Below are 21,242 nucleotides of genomic sequence, written 5' to 3' on the forward strand. Positions count from 1 at the left end.
ACAGGGCGGGTGCCACTACCGAGAAGGCCCTCTAGGTCTGGTTTCCTATAACCTCACTTCTCGCAATGAGGGAACCGCCAGAAGGCCCTCGGTGCTGGATCTCAGTGTCCGCACAGTGGACACACAGGAGGGGATCCCCAGCAGACAGCGATAGAACTTAGTTTGAAAGGATTCTAGGGGATCATATACTTGTTGAACTCTTTCCCCTGACTACCACGATCCCCTTCCTAGTCTTCTGTTGTGTCATTTCTATTCATCACCCTGCTGCCCGATTCCTTCCCCACTCCTTAAACTCCTACACTGGCTTCATGCTCTCTTCCAGATCGAGCACTGATTTGGGATCTTGCTGAAAACCAGCTTTTGCTAGACGGCATCAAACGTGGCGGGGATTGCAAAGGGGTGCTTCAAGAGGCAAATGACGTCCTCCCGACCACCCCCTGTTCGTGCAAAGTGCTATGACATGCTTGTGGTGTTTATTCTCGTCCCACAAAGTACTCTGACCAGCAGGTTTTTTGCAGCCTTTCAGAAACCTGCCCAACCTGTTTGACCAGAGATGACAATAGTATATACCTTTAAGGGCAATGATGCCTCTACAATGCCCCTGAAATTTTGGGGAGATTTAATGCAAAACTATTCACTTCTTGAGGCAGTGTGTGTAGCACAGATAGCCTTTACTAGACAGTTTCTGTTATTCAAATCTAGCAGCTGTGAAATTCTGATTTGAAAGGGGAAGTTCCGCTTGTGGCACTGTGGGGGAGGAAAAGGAACACACATGGATTGTGGCCAGTTCATGAAACCCCACTCAAACAGTAGCAGAGTGTTACTTGCTCCTCTGAAGGAGGTGGAAAGACTTCTAGACGGAACGACCTAAGACGGTGAGCATTTTTGAATGATTAGGAGACAATTGGTCACAGATTACTTAAATGCACTAGTGAAGGTAAGAGATGGTTTGGGTTGGGATACCCAGTAACAGAGGGCATGTCTTTGTGTGCAGAAAATCAGTCCCTAGTAGCTCCTCTTAATGAAGGGGGTCTTGGATAGCAGCTCCTGGGAAAGACCCCCAGCATGAGACCTTGGGGAACTGTTGCCAGCTGAGGTAGATCTGGGGGAGAACCTGTGGTGTGTTGAACCTTGCAGATGTTGCTGGATTCCAGCTGCCATTGTCCTTGGACATTGGTCGTATTGCCTGTGGACTGATGGGTGTTGGGGTCCAACAACACCTGGAAGACTAGTGGGGTGCCACAGGGTTCTGTCTTGCGCCCAGTCTTATTCAACGTCTTTATCAATGACTTGGATGATGGGCTTGAGGGCATCCTGAGCAAGTTTGCAGATGACACCAAATTGGGAGGGATGGCTAATACCCCAGAGGACAGGATCACACTTCAAAATGACCTTAACAGATTAGACGACTGGGCCAAAGCAAACAAGATGAATTTTAACAGGGAGAAATGTAAAGTACTACACTTGGGCAAAAAAAAATAAAAAATGAAAGGCACAAATACAGGATGGGTGACACCTGGCTTGAGAGTAGTACGTGTGAAAAGGATCTAGGAGTCTTGGTAGACCACAAACTTGACATGAGTCAGCAGTGTGATGCAGCAGCTAAAAAAGCCAATGCAATTCTGGGCTGCATCAATAGGAGTATAGCATCTAGATAAAGGGAAGTAATAGTACCACTGTATTCTGCTCTGGTTAGACCTCACCTGGAATACTGTGTCCAGTTCTGGGCACCAAAATTCAAGAAGGATACTGACAAGCTGGAACGTGTCCAGAGGAGGGCAACTAAAATGATCAAAGGCCTGGAAACTATGCCTTATGAGGAACGGCTTAGGGAGCTGGGTATGTTTAGCCTGGAGAAGAGAAGGTAAAGGGGTGATATGATAGCCATGTTCAAATATATAAAAGGATGTCATATAGAAGAAGGTGAAAGGTTGTTTTCTGCTGCTCCAGAGAAGCGGACACGGAACAATGGATTCAAGCTACAAGAAAGAAGATTCCACCTAAACATTAGGAAGAACTTCCTGACAGTAAGAGCTGTTCAGCAGTGGAATTTGCTACCAAGAAGTGTGGTGGAGTCTCCTTCTTTGGAGGTCTTTAAGCAGAGGCTTGACAGGCATATGTCAAGAATGCTTTGATGGTGTTTCCTGCTTGGCAGGGGGTTGGACTGGATGGCCCTTGTGGTCTCTTCCAACTCTATGATTCTATGACCACAGGTCCCCCATCCCTGGGCTAAATGGAGTAACAATCTGACTCTGCATAAGGCAATCTCATCTGAAGTACAGTAGACTTTCTGGGAGCGCTGGAGCCTTTTCTAACAATTCCTTACCATGCGTTTCTGCGTTATAGATCATGAAACACACCCCAATGAACCCACTGAGGACAAACTGGCCCTTTTATTTGAAATTGCACACAAGCAAGCAAACGTGCATTAATGTGGTAAGTACCAGAATAAAACCAACTGGGCGGTAATTAAAATGTCTCTCTGAATTAGCTTGACTAAGACAGAATCATAGTCCTGTGGCAGAAGAATAGTACCCTCCGTGTCAACATTCCCCTGTACTTTATTATAACCAACATTTCCTTGTACTGTACTTTATTATAACAGCACTGTGACAAAAATATAAAGAGGAAGTCTCATCCACCTGCTGTATGACACAGGCGGATGGTTAGCAGAGTTTCCCTCTGTTTAATAAATGAAACTGGTTTTGAGGTTGAGAACTGAAGTGAGACTTAAGTCCATTCCCTCCCCAAATAATAAAAACAAAAACAAATTATTTATACCCCACCCACTCTGGGCGGATTCCAACAGAATATTAAAATACAATAATCTATTAAACATTAAAAGCTTCCCTAAACAGGGCTGCCTTCAGATGTCTTCTAAAAGTCTGGTAGTTGTTGTTCTCTTTGACATCTGGTGGGAGGGCGTTCCACAGGGCAGGTGCCACTACTGAGAAGGCCCTCTGCTTGGTTCCCTGTAGCTTCTCGCAGTGAGGGAACCGCCAGAAAGCCCTCAGCGCTGGACCTCAGTGTCTGGGCTGGATGACGGGGGGTGGAGACGCTCCTTCAGGTATACTGGGCCGAGGCCGTTTAGGGCTTTACAGGTCCGCACCAACACTTGGAATTGTTGCTCGGAAACGTAATTGCAAATGTAGTAAAAGGATGGATTTTGAGAAATGAGACTTAAGTCCATTCCCTCCCGCCCTCCCTCCCCAAATTGCAAATGTAGTAAAATAATGGATTTTGAGTATGTGTGTGTACTGAAGGACAGCGGTGTAGCTAGTCTCCTGGCCGCCCAGGGCGGCAAACCCGAAGGCACCCCATCGGGGGCGGGGCATCCGTAGCGCATCACGACGCATGACGCATGCGCGCTATGGACACCCCCACAACAAACCTTTCCATGCAGGGAGGAGGGAGGCACAGCAGTCACGACGCATGGCGTGACACATGCGTGTTGCGGACGCCCCCGTAGCGGATCCTGGGAGGGGCGATCCTGGAGGCAGTGGAGGTGCATCGGCGGCGCTGCCCCCCACAGAGTTCGCTGCCCCCCCACAGAGTGGAGCTAGGGGTGGACTGCCCCCCCACCCCCCGTTGCAATGCCTCTGCTGAAGGAATAGAATCGAAATCCTGAATTAGATATACTTAACTATATAAAACCTAAGAACAGTTTCACACTCTAACCTTCCTATGGGCTAATAGACATTACCAAGAGGCTACTCCAGGCATCCCCAAACTTCGGCCCTCCAGATGTTTTAGACTACAATTCCCATCTTCCCCGACCACTGGTCCTGTTAGCTAGGGATCATGGGAGTTGTAGGCAAAAACATCTGGAGGGCCACAGTTTGGGGATGCCTGGGCTACTCAATCTCAGGAGCTGGTGTGGTTAAGAGAAAGAGTTACAAGACCCCTGATTTAAATCTCAGCAGTTCTTACCAGAACGTTATTGGGCTGTTCAAGGCAAGGCTCTTTCATCCCTCCTCCATCTTTCATACAATGGTAATAATAGTGGCTCGGGGGAGTGCTGCCACTAGACAGCATCTCATGTGTGTTCTTTCCATGTTCCAGGTGTTGGGACTGCTTGCAGTTGCTGGGCTTCTGTTTGTGATCAGAATTCATGTCACGAAACCCCCCACTGCAGTTTCTCTGGGGGACGAAGACGGGGTTCTTCTCAACACCCACAATAATGACGACCAAAACACAGAAAGAGACAGAGTGATTGAGACGGACAACAGCCCTAGTTGCAATGATTCATGCAAGTAAGACAGTCAAAGAGGGTTTTTTTCCCCTTGGGGGTGGGGTTTGTTGTTTCCCATGCCTTTTTTTGGTCCCAGCATAAGAAGTGCCCTTGCAGGATGAGGCCAGTGGTCTGTTTAGTCCAGCATCCTGTTCTCACAGTGGCCAACCAGACGCCTGTGGGAAGCTCGCAAAAAAGGGACAGCACTCTTCCTACCGGTATTTGCAGTTCCCACCCACTGACATTCAGAGCCATACTGCCTTCGACCGTGGAACACAGTTGCTGTGGCTACTAGCTGCCATCTCCCTCTTTTTAAAATGTTAAGTGTTGAGAATGTGCCTGATACAGCATGGAATATTACTTTTTTTTAAAAAAATGGCGCCTTTATTTGGGTATTTGTATATTGACTTTCATAGAGCATCCCAAGGCGGTTGTTAGCAATCGTTTGTTAAACACATTAAAGCAGTGTTAAAATCTTTGAAAAGTAAGATACAACCGTGATCCAGGACAAAAGCAGCATAATTCCACCCCACATAGGGTTGCCATATTTCATAAAGTAAAAACCAGGACACCCCGAAAGTTGCTGAACTTTTTAAAAATAAAACACCCCCCAGAAATCCCACAATTTTTCAATTGACTTGCCTAAGATTCAGGACAAAGCGCCACCTTTTGGAAATTCCCTCTGGACGTCAGTTCTGCCTTTGAAATCCCAGTAACGTCTGGGAAAATCCAGTCCTACCTCACAGGAATGACCTGGGAACAGAGATATGTCTTCAAAAGCCACTGGAACATCCAAAAGTGTTAGGACTGTACAAGTTCTAGGCAGAAGTAATTCCACAGAAAGGGGGCCACCACAGAGAAGGCCCTCTTCCTAGTCAATACAAAATCAGTACCTATCTATAATATACTGCCCTACACACACACACACACACACGTTATAGGGAAAAGTGCATGTGATTGATTAAAGGAACTGATCCAAGTTACAAATGTCACCTATATTGGAATGAATTTGTTTTACATACTCCTTCCTTCTCTAATTTGGATGTGATAAGGTTAATTTTGGCATAATTGCAAAGCCTAGAACATAGGAAGCTACCATATATGGAGTCAGACCATCGGTTCATCTAGCTCAGTCTACACTGACAATGGAAGTGGCCCTCCAGGGTTTTAGATGAGAACATTCCCAGCCCTACCGTACCTGGAGGTACCGGTGGTTGAGTCTGGAATCTTCTGTGTGCCAAACAGAACCGCTGCCAGTGGGCTACATTGTCCTGTGTGTGAGCAGCCAGAAACTGTCTGACACAAGCGGAACACCACATTTCTTCCAATCTGAGGCAGTAGACAGCATTTCTGTTACTAACCCAAAGGGCATCTTTTCTATTTTTTTTTTAAAACATAATTTTTATTGATTTTACAAACTACAAAAAATGGTACATACATAAACACCTTTTCCACCTTCTTCCCACCCCCCTCCATGGGTCCTCCCCTGCCACAGAAGTATCCCACGCAGTTGAACAGTCAGAGATGGACCATTTTATGGTTGGATTTCTGTCCTCCTCCCCCTCCCCTGCCCCCAAAGCCCCCCCCTGCCACCAGAGAGCTCCAGGAAACCAGGGCAGTACGCAGGAAGGCATCCATCCAACCATCTATTCTCATACCAAAAAGAGTAAAAAAGAAGAAGAAAAAAAAGACAAAAAAAGAAAAACAAAACAAAACAAAAATAATCTTTTTTCCATTCATAATTAATAAACCATATTTTGTGGGCTTCCCCGACCTCCCCCCTTCCCCGGTTTTCATCCCTTTTTTATCCTCTTCAACAGTTTCTTAATCTATAAAAATAATTACCTTTATACCTTATACTACTTTAAAACTTAACTATTATCATTTTCACCAAATATCTAAATCACTAAAAAATCAAACTCCCATTTTTTCCTTCCCGTGCCTAATTTTTTCCCCTCTATAAGCCTCCATATTTTCACCTTTTTCCAAAATCAATTCACTTTTAAACTATAACTATTCCCAATATAACCTTTCATCCCCGATTTCCGGCTCCAACCCCCCAATCCAGCAAGTTCCGTAGTCAGCAGTCCAGTTTTAATCCTAATAATCCATCCTTTAATCACAACCTCACTCTCCCTTCACCCCACCCCCTTTTTACAGTATTTTGCCATCCAGGCCTCCATACTGCACCCCTGAGTTTCTTCTCTTCTCTGATTAATTTTTTCCCTCTTCCCTGTGGGCATTCTGGAGTTCCGGTAAATCCAATCGTACCCCCCTCAAAGGAGGGGCACTCCACCTGACTTTTTGTAGAGTAAAATCATCTTTTCTTTCGTGGTGAGGTTCATTTTGTGTTATATTATCACAGTCATCGTCTTCATCTTTTCGTTCCAAATCACAGTCCCCGTCATTGTCAAAATCCTCCAAAACACTGTCACTGTCATTCTCACACTCGTCCTCCTCAGTTTCAGTGACTTCATCCTCTAAGAATTCATATTCCGCCATCACCATCTGGAATTGTTGCTTTAACTCTTGCTGTTGTGTCTCATCTTGACATAGTCCTATTCTTACTTCCCACATGATGGTCAAAACAGTCCGCTGGAACTCAGGCGAATACCTTTTTGTTGACATAGTTCAATCCTGTCAAGGTCAAAGCTTGTCACATGGGGTGGAAAATGGTCACAGTTTGTTTTCTCAACTCCATTTTAACAAGCTGGCTGCATTCTCCGAGTCTTAATACATAGAAATAAAGTCCAAACTCATATTTCAAAAGCATATAAACCAAGAAATTCCAAAAATAAAAATAAAACTAAAGTTCCACTTATAAATCCTGATCAGCTCCCTGGATTGTCTGGGCTGCCGGATCCCGGGGAAAAGAAAGGTCTTTCTGAATCTTTTCCTCTTTCTGCAGGGTATTCACATCCACAATCTTTCTCCCCTTTTACCCTGCATCTAGGGGAGATCCTCTTTAATGCCTTCGAGGGAACCTTTTAGATTAAAATCTTCTGTTTACGGCTTCGGGTTTCTATTTACTGTTTCTTAAATTGCCGGTGGGGGGGGGCTTCCATTTTCCCCCCCCTCTCTCCCAGATCCAAATTAATTTGTAATCCAAATTTTGAGATTACTTACAATCTTGTTTCCGAATCGTTTTTTCAAAAGAATCCAGCGCTCTCCGCCTTCGGCTTGAAGCTTCTCTCCGCTAGGGTAACGTTGTCGTTCAAGATGGCCCCCGCGACTTCTACCCTCCTCACTCCGGAGCTCTTATTAGAGCTTACCGGAGAGTTGGGGAGTCCAGATTGGGGCTCTGCCGAACAAAATTCGCCCCCGGGACGCTCTTCCCGGGGTTCTAAGGGGCGCAGCGTCGCTCTCGCTGCCCTCCCCACTCCTAGCAGAGATGGGTCGCCTCGGAGACGAGACGAAACCCCGCCGATCGGCGCTGGCGCTGAACCGGAAGCCGGGCATCTTTTCTATATTATCCCATTCATTTGCAAATTACCCTGGAATAAATGTTTACGAAGGGTGGTATGCAAATTCCTTCAGTCAAGGGGTGGCCAAGCCTTTTCAGCTGGAGGGATGTTTTGAGGGCTGGCCACCCCTCTGACGGCCGTGTGCCAAAGTTGGCCGCCACCAACCCATTGACGTGCACACCAACTCTTGCTACGCTTATGACACACGAAAATTGGCAGGCAGGCAGGCACACACACATTCAGGCAGGCAGAAAGCCTGGTCACTCACACACACACACACACACACACACACACACACACACACACAGCAGAGGGGTGGCTGGACAAGGGTGGAGAACCTCAGCTCTGGGGCTGTGAATGTGGCCCTCCAAGCCTGACTATCTGGCCCTTGAGACACTCCCCAGGCCACCACCCCTTTCTGCAGCACCCCCAACCTTGTTTTGCTCCCTCCCTGAGTGGCTGGAATGCATCACTAAACTCCTAAGCTGGTTCTTTAGCACGCATTTAGCACACCAAGGATGCACACGGTAGAAGGATGATTCTAAATTCCACTACTGCTTTTTTTTGTTTTAAGGCAGCTAAAAGTAAAATATAATCTGGCAAGGGGACTTGACATCTTGCCTTTTACACAAGCCATTTTGAAAACAATCCGGAAGGCTGGTTGGCCTGACATTATTATGCAGATGTGGCTAATTCAGAAAAAAAAAAGGTTACCAAGCTTTTCTCTCACCCTGAAGTCTACCCTGTGAACTGGAGACTTAGCTCAGGTTGTCTTGGCGGCAACTGTTTTGACCGCAAAGTATTCTGCTACCCCTTCCCTCTTGCAGTTTCCAGCTAGTAGAAAGCCTTCCCTGGGACATGCCATATGGGCCAAACAGCAGTGCTGCAAAGCCTTTATACCAAGCATGGATGGAGTTGTTAAATATCACCCAGGAAAGCATTCACGTGGCTTCTTATTATTGGAGCTTGACTGGAGAAGACCTTGGCGTAAATGACACATCGTCTAAGCAGGTGAGATAAGAGAGGGTTGTTTTTTTAATAATAATAATAATAATAATAATAATCATCCAGCAGCTGTGTGTAGGCAGCATTTTAAAGGATGGGAAGACTTTAGATACGGTACCCCCAGCATGTTGTCGACAAACCAACCAGTCTTTCATGCCCTGATCTGGGGGATATTTCCCGTGCAGAATCTGGCATCCTTGTTTGATACAAGTAAGTGATTTGCCTTCTGTAGGGTGAAGACGTTCTCAAGAAATTCGAAAGCCTGCTTCTGAAGAATGTGTCTGTGTTTATTGCAACAAGCGTGCCATCTAAGGCTAAACATTCAACTGATCTTGAAGTCCTGGAGAAAAGAGGTAACTGTTTATTAAAATACTTCTCTTCCGCCTTTTGGCAGAGCAGCCCACCCCCCAAGCAGCAAACAACGTGAAAATGGTCATAAAACGCTTACGACCCCCCACTCCCACTGAAACAACATAAAATCCAGCATCTAAAAATATTACACAAGAAGCCAGTATTAAACTGCAGGGCCTCTTAAAACTGCCATATCTTTGTTGCGCACCAAAAGGTGAGCAAAGAGGGAAAGAATGAAGCTTACTACTAGTCATGATGGACTACGTGCTGCCTCGGAATGCTAGTTGCTGTTTTGTTACTATATTTCATAGAATCGTGGAATCATATAACTGTAGAGTTGGAAGGGATCCCGAGGGTCATCTAGTTCAACCCCCTACAGGAATCTCAACTAGATCATACATGGCAGATGGCCATCCAACACCTGCTTAAAAACCTCCAAGGAGGGAGAGTAACCCTACCCCAGGTAGTCCGTTCCTCTGTCCAACTGCTCTTACTATCAGACAGTTCTTCGTGATGTTTAGTCAGAATCTCTCTTTGAAGCCATTGGTTCAAGTCCTAACATCTGGAGCAGGAGAAAACAAGCTTGCTCCGTCCTCCATGTGGCTGCCCCTGAGATATTTGAAGATCACTATCATAGCTCCTCTCAGTGTCTTCTTCGCCAGGCTAAACATACCCAACTCCCTCAACCGTTCCTCATAAGGCTTGGTTTCCAGACCCTTCCGAGACTGACAATCTTACCACGTGCCTCGGTCCCACAACTCTGTAGGCCCGGTATTTTGTGAATTTGCATACGGCCTTCCAGTGAAGTAAATCTGTGTTAATGGCTTGAGAGCATCTCAAGAAACAGTTCTTCGATCTCTTTTTAAAAAAACAACCTTTTTTCCATAGGAGCCCACATAAAAAGGATTAATTTTGGACAGCTCACCCAAGGTGTCATGCACACCAAATTCTGGATTGTAGACAAGAAACACGTATTTCTTGGTAGTGCCAACATAGACTGGAGAGCCCTGACTCAGGTGAGAGATTTAAGGCTATTAAGCTGGGGGTGGAGACTGAGTTCATAATACTGAACAAGAAGACTAAATGTGCACGAAAACATCCTGAGAACCAGTTCTGGTAAGACGGGTGATTTTATTTGGGGAGAACATACAAGCTTAAGAGTCCATCTGCTTACCTGGCCAAGCTTGGTTGTCTTCCTTCCTTCCAGCTGTCGGAATATTTCGTTAGCTAAAGATGCAAATGAGCTTGCCCTACATTTCTGTTTCTAACCATAGCCACTCAGGTTGTTACGCTACATCAGTGGTTTTCAGATTTTTCTAACTTGAGGGGACTCTTTCCATGTTGCCTGCCAAGGCACTGCTCCAGCTTGGCTGTGTGTTGAACAGGATTCTGGGTAAAGCTGGAGGGTACACACCCAGTTCACACATGGTATTGCTATGGTTCTTGGGCCACTGTCATCCTGTGAAGGGCCAAACTTGACATGATGCGGTAGATCTGCAAATTGAATTTTTAAAGCGCTACTAGCTGCAGGGCAGTTTGGATTGAGAGTATGGCATTGGGGGGGGGGAACTGCCTAATCCCTCCCTCTGCACTCTTTCCCCAAAGCTCCCCACCCCAGCTGCTATTTCCCCCTGGTGTGAGGGGGAAATACACATACCGTATGGTTAACTCTCCTTTCCCAAAAGCTCTGGTCCACCCAGATCTGCAATGTCACACCCACTTGGGACCTCAGATTGCACCTTTGCAGCAGAGGTGCCTGGTGCAGTCGCACTGGGCACTGCCCTGCAGGCGGGGGCCAAAACAATGCTGTAGAACAGAGTGTGAGACAGGGGCGAACCCAGGATCAAAACTGGGGGGGGGGAGCCATGGTCGTTCAGGTTGTGACATGTCAGCACGGAAAAGGCGAATGAAACCAAAATTTTAAGAAAATTATATATAATTATAGCAGTGCTTTATTATGGTAGTTATTACAATTATTTGCTTGAATTTTTTTTTAAATTTTTTTTCTAGTTACATGTCTTATACTAATATCATTTTTCTTGGGTTCGAAGAAAACTTGTTCAAAACTTTCGTTTCAATCCAGTCCTGATTTTCCTTGAAGAATTTCCGATGGACACTCATCAAACACAACTGTCCTCTCCCATTGTACTTCTGAGCCAGGTCTTTACCCTTTAAAATTTAATTTTCTACAGAAATTACTTAACTTACCTTTTTGGAACCAGTTTCTTATATCCATTTAGGCAGCCGTGATGTCTTCTAAATGTAAATAAGAAGATAAACTAATAGTGGGCGGCTCAGTTTAGCGGCGGGCGGCTCAGTTTAGTGACGCGGAACTCACTAGACCCCTCTAGAAGATTCCCTCTTCTCTCTGCTAGAGCCCGCTAGAGACCTCTCCCTCCCTTGAATCCCAATGGCGGGCTGACATAGATTCCTCTACCAGTCGCTAGGTGGCTCTAGATACTTCTCGGTTTTTACACCATTTCAGTGTGGTAAACAACTGATTCTTCACCATTGCCCTACCTAATTTTGTTTCGTTTCATCACTTTATAACCATTTATTATAATTTTTTGCTTCTGGGGGGGCAGCTGCCCCCCTGCCCCTCACTGGGTATGCCCATGGTGTGAGACGTGGGGTGGCGGGTGGGTGCTGAATTATAGCGTCGAACAGGGCACTGCTGAAATCTGAGCGCCCAATTCTGCCACTGTTTGGAGACACCCAACATCCCTCTGGTTGCATGTTATGGAGAAAGATCAGTTTCAGTGGGCAAGTTTGTCCTTCAGGAAAGCTAGTCCATTGTTACTGCTCTTTCCGTGAAGATGGAGTGATTAGGTAGAGAGAGCGAGAGCGTGCAAGGGTTCTTTAATAGTTTTAAAGAGGATATTTCAACAGGCCTAGATTCTCATGCAACTATTAAGTGTACAAGAGAGCTCTCCTGCACCTGGGCTTACCCTTCTTGGGTGACCCCTGACAAGTTCCTGAGAACTCAAGAGTTCTAATATTTCACACACATTATCATAGGAAGCTGCCTTGTGGTCAGGCTGGTTGCCCATATAGCACAGTATCGCCTACTCGGACTGGCAGTAGCTCTCCAGGTTACGATCCCCAGAACTCAGGTTGTGCTAAGTGACTGCAGAGGTGTTGAACTGCTGAGCTCCGAAGCACTTGTAAAAGGGCATTTCCGCTTTCTGTATTTTGCTCTATGATTTCATTCCAACTTATGGCCTTGCTAGATATACTACCACACCAGTACAAAGAAAGAATGAAAGCAACAATTTCCACCCTCCCTTCCCAACAGGTGGGCGGGGTTTGCGACTCCGAGGGGGCTTACCTGGTCTGGTGCCTCCCACCTGGGTCAGAGTGGCTATCATCCCGCCCCCGGCCTGGGAGAACAATGGACGGCTGGCTGGGGGTGGGGCGAAGGCCAAGGGAAAGAGGCCCTTTGGCCAAACCTCACTTAGTTTCTTCCTCTTCCAGGTTTGGTTTGGAATATTGGTCTCCAGTTTCTATCTTTCTGCAGGTGAAAGAAGTCGGGGTTTTGATCAGCAACTGCAGCTGCTTAGCTAAGGATCTCTGGAAAACCTTCAAAACCTATTGGGATCTTGGGGAACCAAATGCCACCATCCCAACTCCATGGCCGAGCAATTATTCTACCAATATCAACAGCCACAATCCTTTGGAAGTGCAGTTAAATGGAACCAGCACTGAAGCTTATTTTTCTGTAAGCAGACAGTTCCTAAGCATGTTTTCCTCAGATTAACCCCACTGAATTCAGTGGGATTTACTCTCTAGTACAGTGTTTCTCAACCTTTTTTGGGCCAAGGCACACTTGTTCCATGAAAAAAATCACGAGGCACACCACCATTAAAAAAGTTAAAAAATTTAACTCTGTGCCGCCCTATATTGACTATATAATTATGACTGTATGAAACACTTGCCAATTGCTGTGTTGGTTGCAATCTCCTGTAATAAGGCTTCACAAGCCGCTGATTTCTCTGCCAGCACAATCCTTTGCTCAGCAAGTTTCAGGTTGAGCTCATCCAGCCAGCTTCTTTAAGTTTGTCTAAAACCACCCTCCCGTGGTGGTGGCTGTTGAGAGCTGCGCTGGCCCCGCGTCGTGACCCGGCCGGCTTCCTTTCCGGCGGGTCAGTGTTGAATATTGGCGGCCGCCAGGCACGTGACAATGCAAATCGCCCTTCTCGTCGCCGCACGTCGCGGCACACCAGCCAGCGTCTCGCGGCACACTAGTGTGCCGCGGAACAGCGGTTGAGAAACGCTGCTCTAGTAAGTGTGCATACCGTGTTTCCCCTTTTTTAATACGTAGTCAAAAAGTAAGGCATGGCAGGGTTTTTAATCGTTTGAGAAACGTAAGACATACCCCGAAAATAAGCCATACTTCCGCGACGTGCGGAGCAAGACCACCTAGCGCCCCAGCCAGCTAGCAGGACCCAGTACGCCGGCCGCAACAGGAGGAGGAAGCCTGCCGGGTTGGGTCGGTGCCCGGAAGCGGCGGCTGCTGCTGCAGCGCCGATAAAGCGTGCAGCAGTGCCGCACGGAACACTGAGGGCACAAGCCAGCAGGACCCAGCTCCTGCAATGCCGGCCGTGGCAGGAGGAGGAAGCCTGCCAGGTCGGGTTGGCGCTCGGAAGCGGCGGCGGCTGCAGCGCTGACAAAGCGCGAAGCAGCACCGCTCTCCCTCTCTGTGTGGGTGTCAGTCTCTTTCTGTGTGTGTGTGTGCGCGCGTCTCTCTCTCTCTCTCCCCCCCGTGCGTCTTTCTCTCCCCCCCCTGTGTGCGCGTCTGTCTCTCTCTGTTTGTGATCGCGTCTCTCTCCCCCCCCCCGACAGAGAAAAGGTGCCGCGCAGGTTCCTCTTCGGCTCGTCATTCAGCTGCCCCAGCCTCCTCGCCGAGAGCTGACGCCGCTCCTCTCCTCCTCCTTCCCTTTCCCCCCCCTCCTTCCGTCGGTCCGTCAGTTGGGGTTGCGCGCGCCAGAGCCGCAGTCCCAAGCCTCGTCCCCCTCGCGCTTCCCTCACTAACATCTCGGAGCAGGACGGGTCCCAGCCTCCCTCCTCATTCCCCGGCCAGCGTGAGAGAGCCCGGGGAGCAGCCTCTATACCTCTGCGCGCACACACACACGGCCGCCGCTGCCTTCGAAGCCATGGCAGCAAGCGGCAAGCCGAAGCAGGAGGAGAAGCACCTAAAGCTGCTGAGGGAGATGAGCAGCCTCCCAGTGCTCCCACCCAATCGCGAGTGCTTCGACTGCGACCAGCGCAGTCCCACCTACACTGACATGACGGTGGGCAGCTTCGTGTATACCTCCTGCTCCACCTCACAGAGTGAAGTCCCCCCCGTCCCCCCCGTGTGCACGTCTGTCTCCTAGGCAGGTGGCCATCCAGCCTCAGCTTAGAAGCCTCCAAGGAAGGAGAGCCCTTGATTCAGGATGGGGGAGGAGGGGAAACGGAGAGAATAGAAGAGGCAGAAAATGCGCGCGGGAGAGAGCGCCAAGTTGTACCGGCACTTAAATAAAAAAAGACACCCCCTGAAAATAAGCCACCGTGTGCTTTTTTGAGGAAAAAAAGTTGTAAGACGGTGTCTTAAAAAGGGGGAAACACGGTAGGATTACAATGAAACCTTCTGTAGGAAATGTTTATCCTCATAGAAAAAACATGGGGATCAATAGAGGATGTATTAATTAAACTTCTCCTTTGCTCTAGGCTTCTCCTGCTTCCTTTTGTCCAGGGGGTCGCACTTTTGATCTTGTGGCAGTTCTCGATGTTATCTACGGTGCAGAAAAATTTGTCTATGTCTCCATTATGGATTATTTCCCTACGAGCCGCTTCAGACACCCACCAAGGTATGAAGCGAAACCTGAATATGTGTGCACCCTTTTATATTCTTAGCTAAATGCTAATTGGTTGTATGACCGCTCCCCGCACCATCAGCTCTAAATTACACAGGTTTTGGGGTGTCGCATTGTAAAAGCTATGTAGGTCAGCCTGGGCTTCATGGGATAATAATGTACAGTGGTACCTCAACTTACGAATTTAATGCGTTCCGAACGCACATTCGTAAGTCAAAAAAAAGGTAAGTCGAATCCCATAGGAATGCATTGGGAGAAAAAATTCGTAAGTCGAAGCAACCCTATCTAAAAATTCATAAGTCAAAAAAATTCTATCTAAACCGCATCCAAGATGGCGGACGGAGCTCCGTTCGTAAGTAGAAACATTTGTAAGTAGAGTTATTCGTAAGTCGAGGTACCACTGTAGTTAAAGACAGCTAGCTAGCACCAGAAGCTGTTACTTCTCTGCTTTAGTAGGAAGCCCCAAACCGAATAGTTCTTGTGTCTATAAAGCTGTTTGTGGCTGCTGTTCACTTGGACTGGTGAGGTGTAAGGCAGGAGGCCAACAGTAGGTGGAGCTAGAGCCAATGCTAGGCAGAGCCAAGGAATTATAGTTTCCTTCCCATGCTCCTCCCGAGTTCTACAAGGGCAATTGAGATGGAGGAGGAGGAAGCTGACAGCTAGTACCACCCTCTGGTTTGGTTGTGAGCAAGAAGACAGGCGGGTGGGGTGGGGGGCTGAAACTGAGGTTAATGGGGCAGTACCCATTTGCCCTTATGGTCCAACCTTCACTAATTACAACGTTGTTTTTGTAGATACTGGCCACCCATCGACAATGCTCTGAGAAGTGTGGCGTTCCACCAAAATATACACATACGGCTTTTAATCAACTGCTGGGTCCATACTGATCCTTCCATGTTTCGTTTCTTGGAGTCACTGAGTGTCCTTACCGATCCACATGCCAACATCACAATCGAAGTGGTAAAACAAGCATGCTTTTGGGCCATGGGCTCCTTACAGATGCATGGGGCTCCTTACACATGTATCATGTTCCTGGTATTGACAGTGACTTATGTAGCTTGTACACCAAGTTTTAAGGGTCTTTTCTGGGTCATATACCATAGTGTCAAATGCGAACATGACAACCCTCAGACTCTCTTGCTTTTTCTGCACCTATAAAGCCAACTTTTAAAAAAATCTACGATGGCTAGAACTGGACTGCAGTTTTAAAATGCTTTTCTTCTGTTTCCTATCCATGTAGGATGTCTTCCCATAGGAATAATGGGAGTGATGCACAAATGCACTTTTTGTGTTGTGTGTGCTAATGTCACAAGAAGGAAAGAGGAAGTGTTACATGGCTAGATGGGAAAAAAAATCTCAGGATGAAATGGGCTGAAAAGTTATTTCTCCCTACTGTAAAAACTGTAAACATCAACAATGATGTTGGGGAAATGTCAACAATCCAATTAATAAATTTTAAAATGTAAACAAATTTATAGATTGCTAAACCTAAAGTGCGTTCCCCCCTCCCCCAGTAGGAAATAAATCACAATTTAATAAACAAAAATTTCTTCTCACAGTTAAGAAGAAAAAATAAATTTTGGTTAAAATTAGTAATATGGATCGTTTTCCATTCATGTAGCAGAGCCAAAATAGAAATGAGCTTAAAGCACATTATAGTGCTAACAGTTGTGTTGCTATGGGTTTTCACTGTGTTGATATAAATGACAATTTTACCATATGATGTGCAGTAAAATCAGTCTTGCTCTTTGATGATACAGATAGTGACTACAGACAGTCTCTACATGTATATTTTAGCCTGCCATCATCTTTTTTTGTAAACCACATTGAGGTTTCTTTTCCTATAATCAAGTGGTATATCAATTAAATACATTCTCTTTCGCAAAATAGAAAAAAATTCCTTCAGTAGCACCTTAAAGACCAACTAAGTTTTTTGTTTTGGTATGAGCTTCAGCTCTCTATATTGGACAAACAGGCCAAACCCTACGCCAAAGGATAAATGGACATAAATCTGACATCAGGAACCATAAGACAGAGAAACTAGTAGGAGAACACTTCAATCTCCCAGGACATTCTATACAAGATCTCAAAGCAGCTGTTTTATTACAGAGAAATTTCAGGAACAGACTGGAAAGAGAAGTTGCTGAATTGGAACTCATTACCAAGCTTAAAACCATGGAGCCACCTAGGATGAATAGGGACATCAGATTCTTATCTCATTATGCATGATCAAGCTTTCTTTAGCGCCTCAGCCCTTGCTTCCCCCCCCCAGGACTAATTGCAGTAATCAGCAGTCGTTAACAGCCATCTCAGGTTTACCACTCCCATCAGCCCATCACCCATTCCCACCCACCCCCACCACCCTCTGTATATATATATATATAAGACCAACTAAGTTTTTGTTTTGGTATGAGCTTTCGTGTGCATGCACACTTCTTCAGATACACTAGAAACAGAAGTGTCAGACCCATATATATATATATATATATATATATATATATATATATATATATATGGGTCTGACACTTCTGTTTCTAGTGTATCTGAAGAAGTGTGCATGCACACGAAAGCTCATACCAAAACAAAAACTTAGTTGGTCTTTAAGGTGCTACTGAAGGAATTTTTTTCTATTTTGCTTCGACTCAGACCAACACGGCTACCTACCTGTAACATTCTCTTTCGTTAGCCATGCTGCCATGGGAGTTGCAGTTGAGGGCCCCATGTTGCCTACCTCTGCTCTATGCTACAAATGACCAATTCAGTCATGGCCACCTGATCTGTGGCAAAAAACCCCCTCTTTACCGCTTGACAGGACAACCGTCTTGGTTTGGCCACTGACAGAATCAGAGAGTGGCAGAAGGTCTTGTAGGCCATCCATTTAGTCTCTGCTTGAAGATATCCAGTGACCAGTGCTTTTTCCCCCCTTGAAAAAGAGGCGCAGGTACTCACCATTAAGTTGTTACAGTAAGTGCCACACTTTTTAACAACAACAAAAAGAGATGCTGGTACTGCGTACCTTTGAGTATGCCCTGGGGGGAACCACTGTCAGTGATGGAGAGCCTACCTCCTCTGTAGGGAACCACTGGTTCCATTGCCAAACTTCTGTAACCAGGATTCTTCTAAATCTATCCTCCGGTAGCTCAAGCCCATTAGATGAAGTCCTACCATCTGTGATAGCAGGGAACAAGTATTTGCCCTCGTGTCGTGTAGAGAGCCAGTGTGGTGTAGTGTAATATAATAATAATAATAATAATAATAATAATAATAATAATAATAATAATAATAATATATTATATATACCCCGCCAATCTGGCTGGGTTTCCCCAGCCACTCTGGGTGGCTTCCAACCGAATATTAAAAACAGTACAGCATCAAACATTAAAAACTTCCCTAAACAGGGCCGCCTTCAGTTGTCTTCTAAATGTAAAATAATTGTTTATTGCCTTGACATCTGCTGGGAGGGCGTTCCACAGGGCGGGTGCCACTACCGAGAAGGCCCTCTGCCTGGTTCCCTGCAACTTGGCTTCTCGCAATGAGGGAACCGCCAGAAGGCCCTCGGTGCTGGATCTCAGTGCCCGGGCTGAATGGTGGGGGTGGAGATGCTCCTTCAGGTATACAGGACTAAGGCTGTTTAGTGCTTTAAAGTGTAAAAGCGGTAGTCTCGTAATCTGGGGAACTGGGTTCGCGTCTCCGCTCCTCCACATGCAGCTGCTGGGTGACCTTGGGCTAGTCACACTTCTTTGAAGTCTCTCAGCCCCACTCACCTCACAGAGTGTTTGTTGTGGAGGAGGAAGGGAAAGGAGACTGTTAGCCGCTTTGAGACTCCTTCAGGTATTGATAAAGCAGGATATCAAATCCAAACTCCTCCTCCTCCTCCTCCTCCTCCTCCTCCTCCTCTTTTTATGTTTGAAGAGTACTTCTCCAGGCTAAATACAACAAACTCTTCCAAGCTTTCCTCATAGGTCTTCTTTCCTGTACAGTTGACCATCTTCGTTGCCCTCCTCATCTGTGCCTATTGAGATGATGTGCACCCAAAAGGCACTATTAAATGCAAAGCTCTCTTGTTATCTTTAGCAGTGGCTTTTTCCTTTTCCTTTTACTGGCGAATATAAGTGGAAAGTCTGCTCTACCTTAGCCAAAAGCTATTCCTACTTTATTTCCATTATTTGGAAAAGGCAGGCAATTGTTGGAAACTCATAAAGTCATCTGTGTTTAATTCCCACTCATGGTAGACATGTTTTCATATTTACATCTTACCAGAAAATCTTCACTGTTCCAGTTGGAAATCACACAAACATCCCCTTTGCAAGGCTGAATCACAGCAAATATATGGTGACTGACAAGGCAGTCTATATTGGTAAGTGTTGTGGTCTGGTAGAGATTGTGGTCCATGTAGAAGTCAGCTATACAGCTGCAAATATAACATTTTAAGTGCATTATACAAATGCAGTGCTCCCCCCCTAAAAATATATATATTTAGGGGTACTCTCTTTTCCTACTCAGGAGTACTCTCATTTTCCTACTCATATTGAAATACTGCCCCTCAAATACGCCAAACTTAGATTCACAAAATGCGTACCCCTGCATCCCCCCAGAAAAAAGCACTATACAAATCTGACACTAGATGGCGATGGTGAGCTTATGGCAAATTCAATATATTTTTCAAAATGTTTTTTTTAAAAAAAGCATTTTCACAGCATTTTAAAATATGTGTCTAGATTCCACCCTGGAGCACATTGCAATAATCAAGTCTTGAGGTTACTAGTGCATGAATCACCACGTCCAAGAATAGCCATAAGCTGGTAAAAAGCACTCTTAGCGATTCACATTAGTTTTGTGGGTCCTTATTTTAAGGTCTTTACTCTGCAGGGGATTCCTTGGGGCTTTTCTTGACACTGGATCCTGCCTGTTTCAATCTCTTCCCTTTCCCTCTCCCTCTCCCTCTGCAGCTTTAGCATCAAGTGAATATGCTAGCAATAGTGCTTTCGATTGTTCGAAACCAGAACTCTTATACCACGGGTAGGCGAACTAAGGCCCGGGGGCCAGATCCGGCCCAATCGCCTTCTAAATTCAGCCCGTGGATGGTCTGGGAATCAGCGTGTTTTTACATGAGTAGAATGTGTACTTTTATTTAAAATGCATCTCTGGGTTATTTGTGGGGTCTGAGGGACAGTGGACCGGCCCCCTGCTGAAAAAGTTTGCTGACCCTTGTCTTACACATTTGCCATAACAGGGAAATTTGACCTCTTTTTTGTGTGACTAAAATAAAATTGCACCCTTATATACACTCTGTATTTTATACATCTCTAGGAACTTCTAACTGGTCAGAAGAATACTTCAGCGTCACTGCAGGTGTGGGACTGGTTGCCAAGCAGTCTTCAGCAGACGCCACAAAGAGAAACCCTACAGTACAGGAGCAACTGAGGACTCTCTTTGAACGAGACTGGAATTCCAAATATTCGGTAAAAATGGAAGACCTGCCTGGGCAGAAAGACTGTGCTTGGGAAGATGGATTTTAAAGTTATTTTAAAAGCTAAAATATTATTATTATTTATTGCTAATGGGAATTCAGTTACAGTATGAGCTTTCTGCATGTGAAATTTAGGATTGTTGCGGATTTGCCAGATGATGAATGTTCAGTTTGTCTCAAACCTTGATCACGGAGTAGTCCTGTTCACAAATTTCATTTTTATGGAATTGTATAGCTGGAAGGAAATTTGGGTGTCATCAGGGCCGTCTTTAGCACATGTGCTGCTGGGGTGCAAAGATCTGCCCTGAGCCCCCCAAATTAACTTTAACTGAGCTTTTTTGGGGAGGGGGGAAGCCAAAATTATTGACATTTTTTTAGGGGGGTGAACTTTTTTTGGGGGGGGGAACTGCTCACCTGTAACAATGATGCAGCAGGGAAAAACTGCTTGTGTTACCTGACTCGTCGGGAATATTTGACGCTACCGAGTAATAGAGCGGAGGAGGAGGGGGGCGGGGACTTTCGCTCCATTGCTTTTCACTGCTGCTGATTGAGAGGGACTGATATACAGTCGGTATAAATACTTGCCGCCCCCAGAATTTGGCGTCTGGGTGCCTTGCTCCACTTGCACCCCCGGGTAAAGACGGCCCTGGATGTCTTTTAGTCCAATACACTGCTCAGTGCAGGATCTACAATGCAGGATGCAACCGCAGTGTCCCTGGCAGGTGACCATTAAACATCAACTTAAATGCACTCAGTGAATGATGGCCTGTTGCCTCCCAAGAGAGTCTGTTCCTAACAGTAAGAGCTATTTGACAGTGGAAGTTTTGCCTAATGTTCAGCTGAAACATGCTTCCCTGCAATTTCTA

General features: G+C 46.0%; 1 protein-coding gene across 1 annotated transcript; it reads left to right on the forward strand.

Annotated features, from left to right (window-relative positions):
- The first annotated feature begins 1,958 nt into the window (after positions 1-1,958).
- PLD4 (phospholipase D family member 4) lies at positions 1,959-20,490 on the forward strand. The gene is made up of 10 exons (XM_060271569.1): positions 1,959-2,436; positions 4,063-4,253; positions 8,523-8,706; positions 8,933-9,053; positions 9,940-10,067; positions 12,569-12,769; positions 14,761-14,900; positions 15,701-15,866; positions 19,167-19,263; positions 20,217-20,490. The coding sequence occupies exons 1-10, from the start codon at positions 2,350-2,352 to the stop codon at positions 20,423-20,425; spliced, it is 1,524 nt and encodes a 507-aa protein (XP_060127552.1). The 5' UTR covers positions 1,959-2,349; the 3' UTR covers positions 20,426-20,490.
- The last annotated feature ends 752 nt before the right edge of the window (positions 20,491-21,242 follow it).

The sequence above is a fragment of the Zootoca vivipara genome, chromosome 1 (genome assembly GCF_963506605.1).
Source record: "Zootoca vivipara chromosome 1, rZooViv1.1, whole genome shotgun sequence".
In the NCBI taxonomy this organism is placed as follows: domain Eukaryota; kingdom Metazoa; phylum Chordata; class Lepidosauria; order Squamata; family Lacertidae; genus Zootoca; species Zootoca vivipara.

What these genes read in the sequence shown, in the direction of transcription:
- PLD4 (XM_060271569.1), top strand. Translation starts at nt 2,350, where the DNA reads ATGAAACACACCCCAATGAACCCACTGAGGACAAACTGGCCCTTTTAT. An exon ending in ACTGGAGAGCCCTGACTCAG is followed by an intron (nt 10,068 to 12,568) that starts GTGAGAGATTTA and finishes ATCTTTCTGCAG; the next exon opens with GTGAAAGAAGTCGGGGTTTT. An exon ending in CCAACATCACAATCGAAGTG is followed by an intron (nt 15,867 to 19,166) that starts GTAAAACAAGCA and finishes ACATCTTACCAG; the next exon opens with AAAATCTTCACTGTTCCAGT.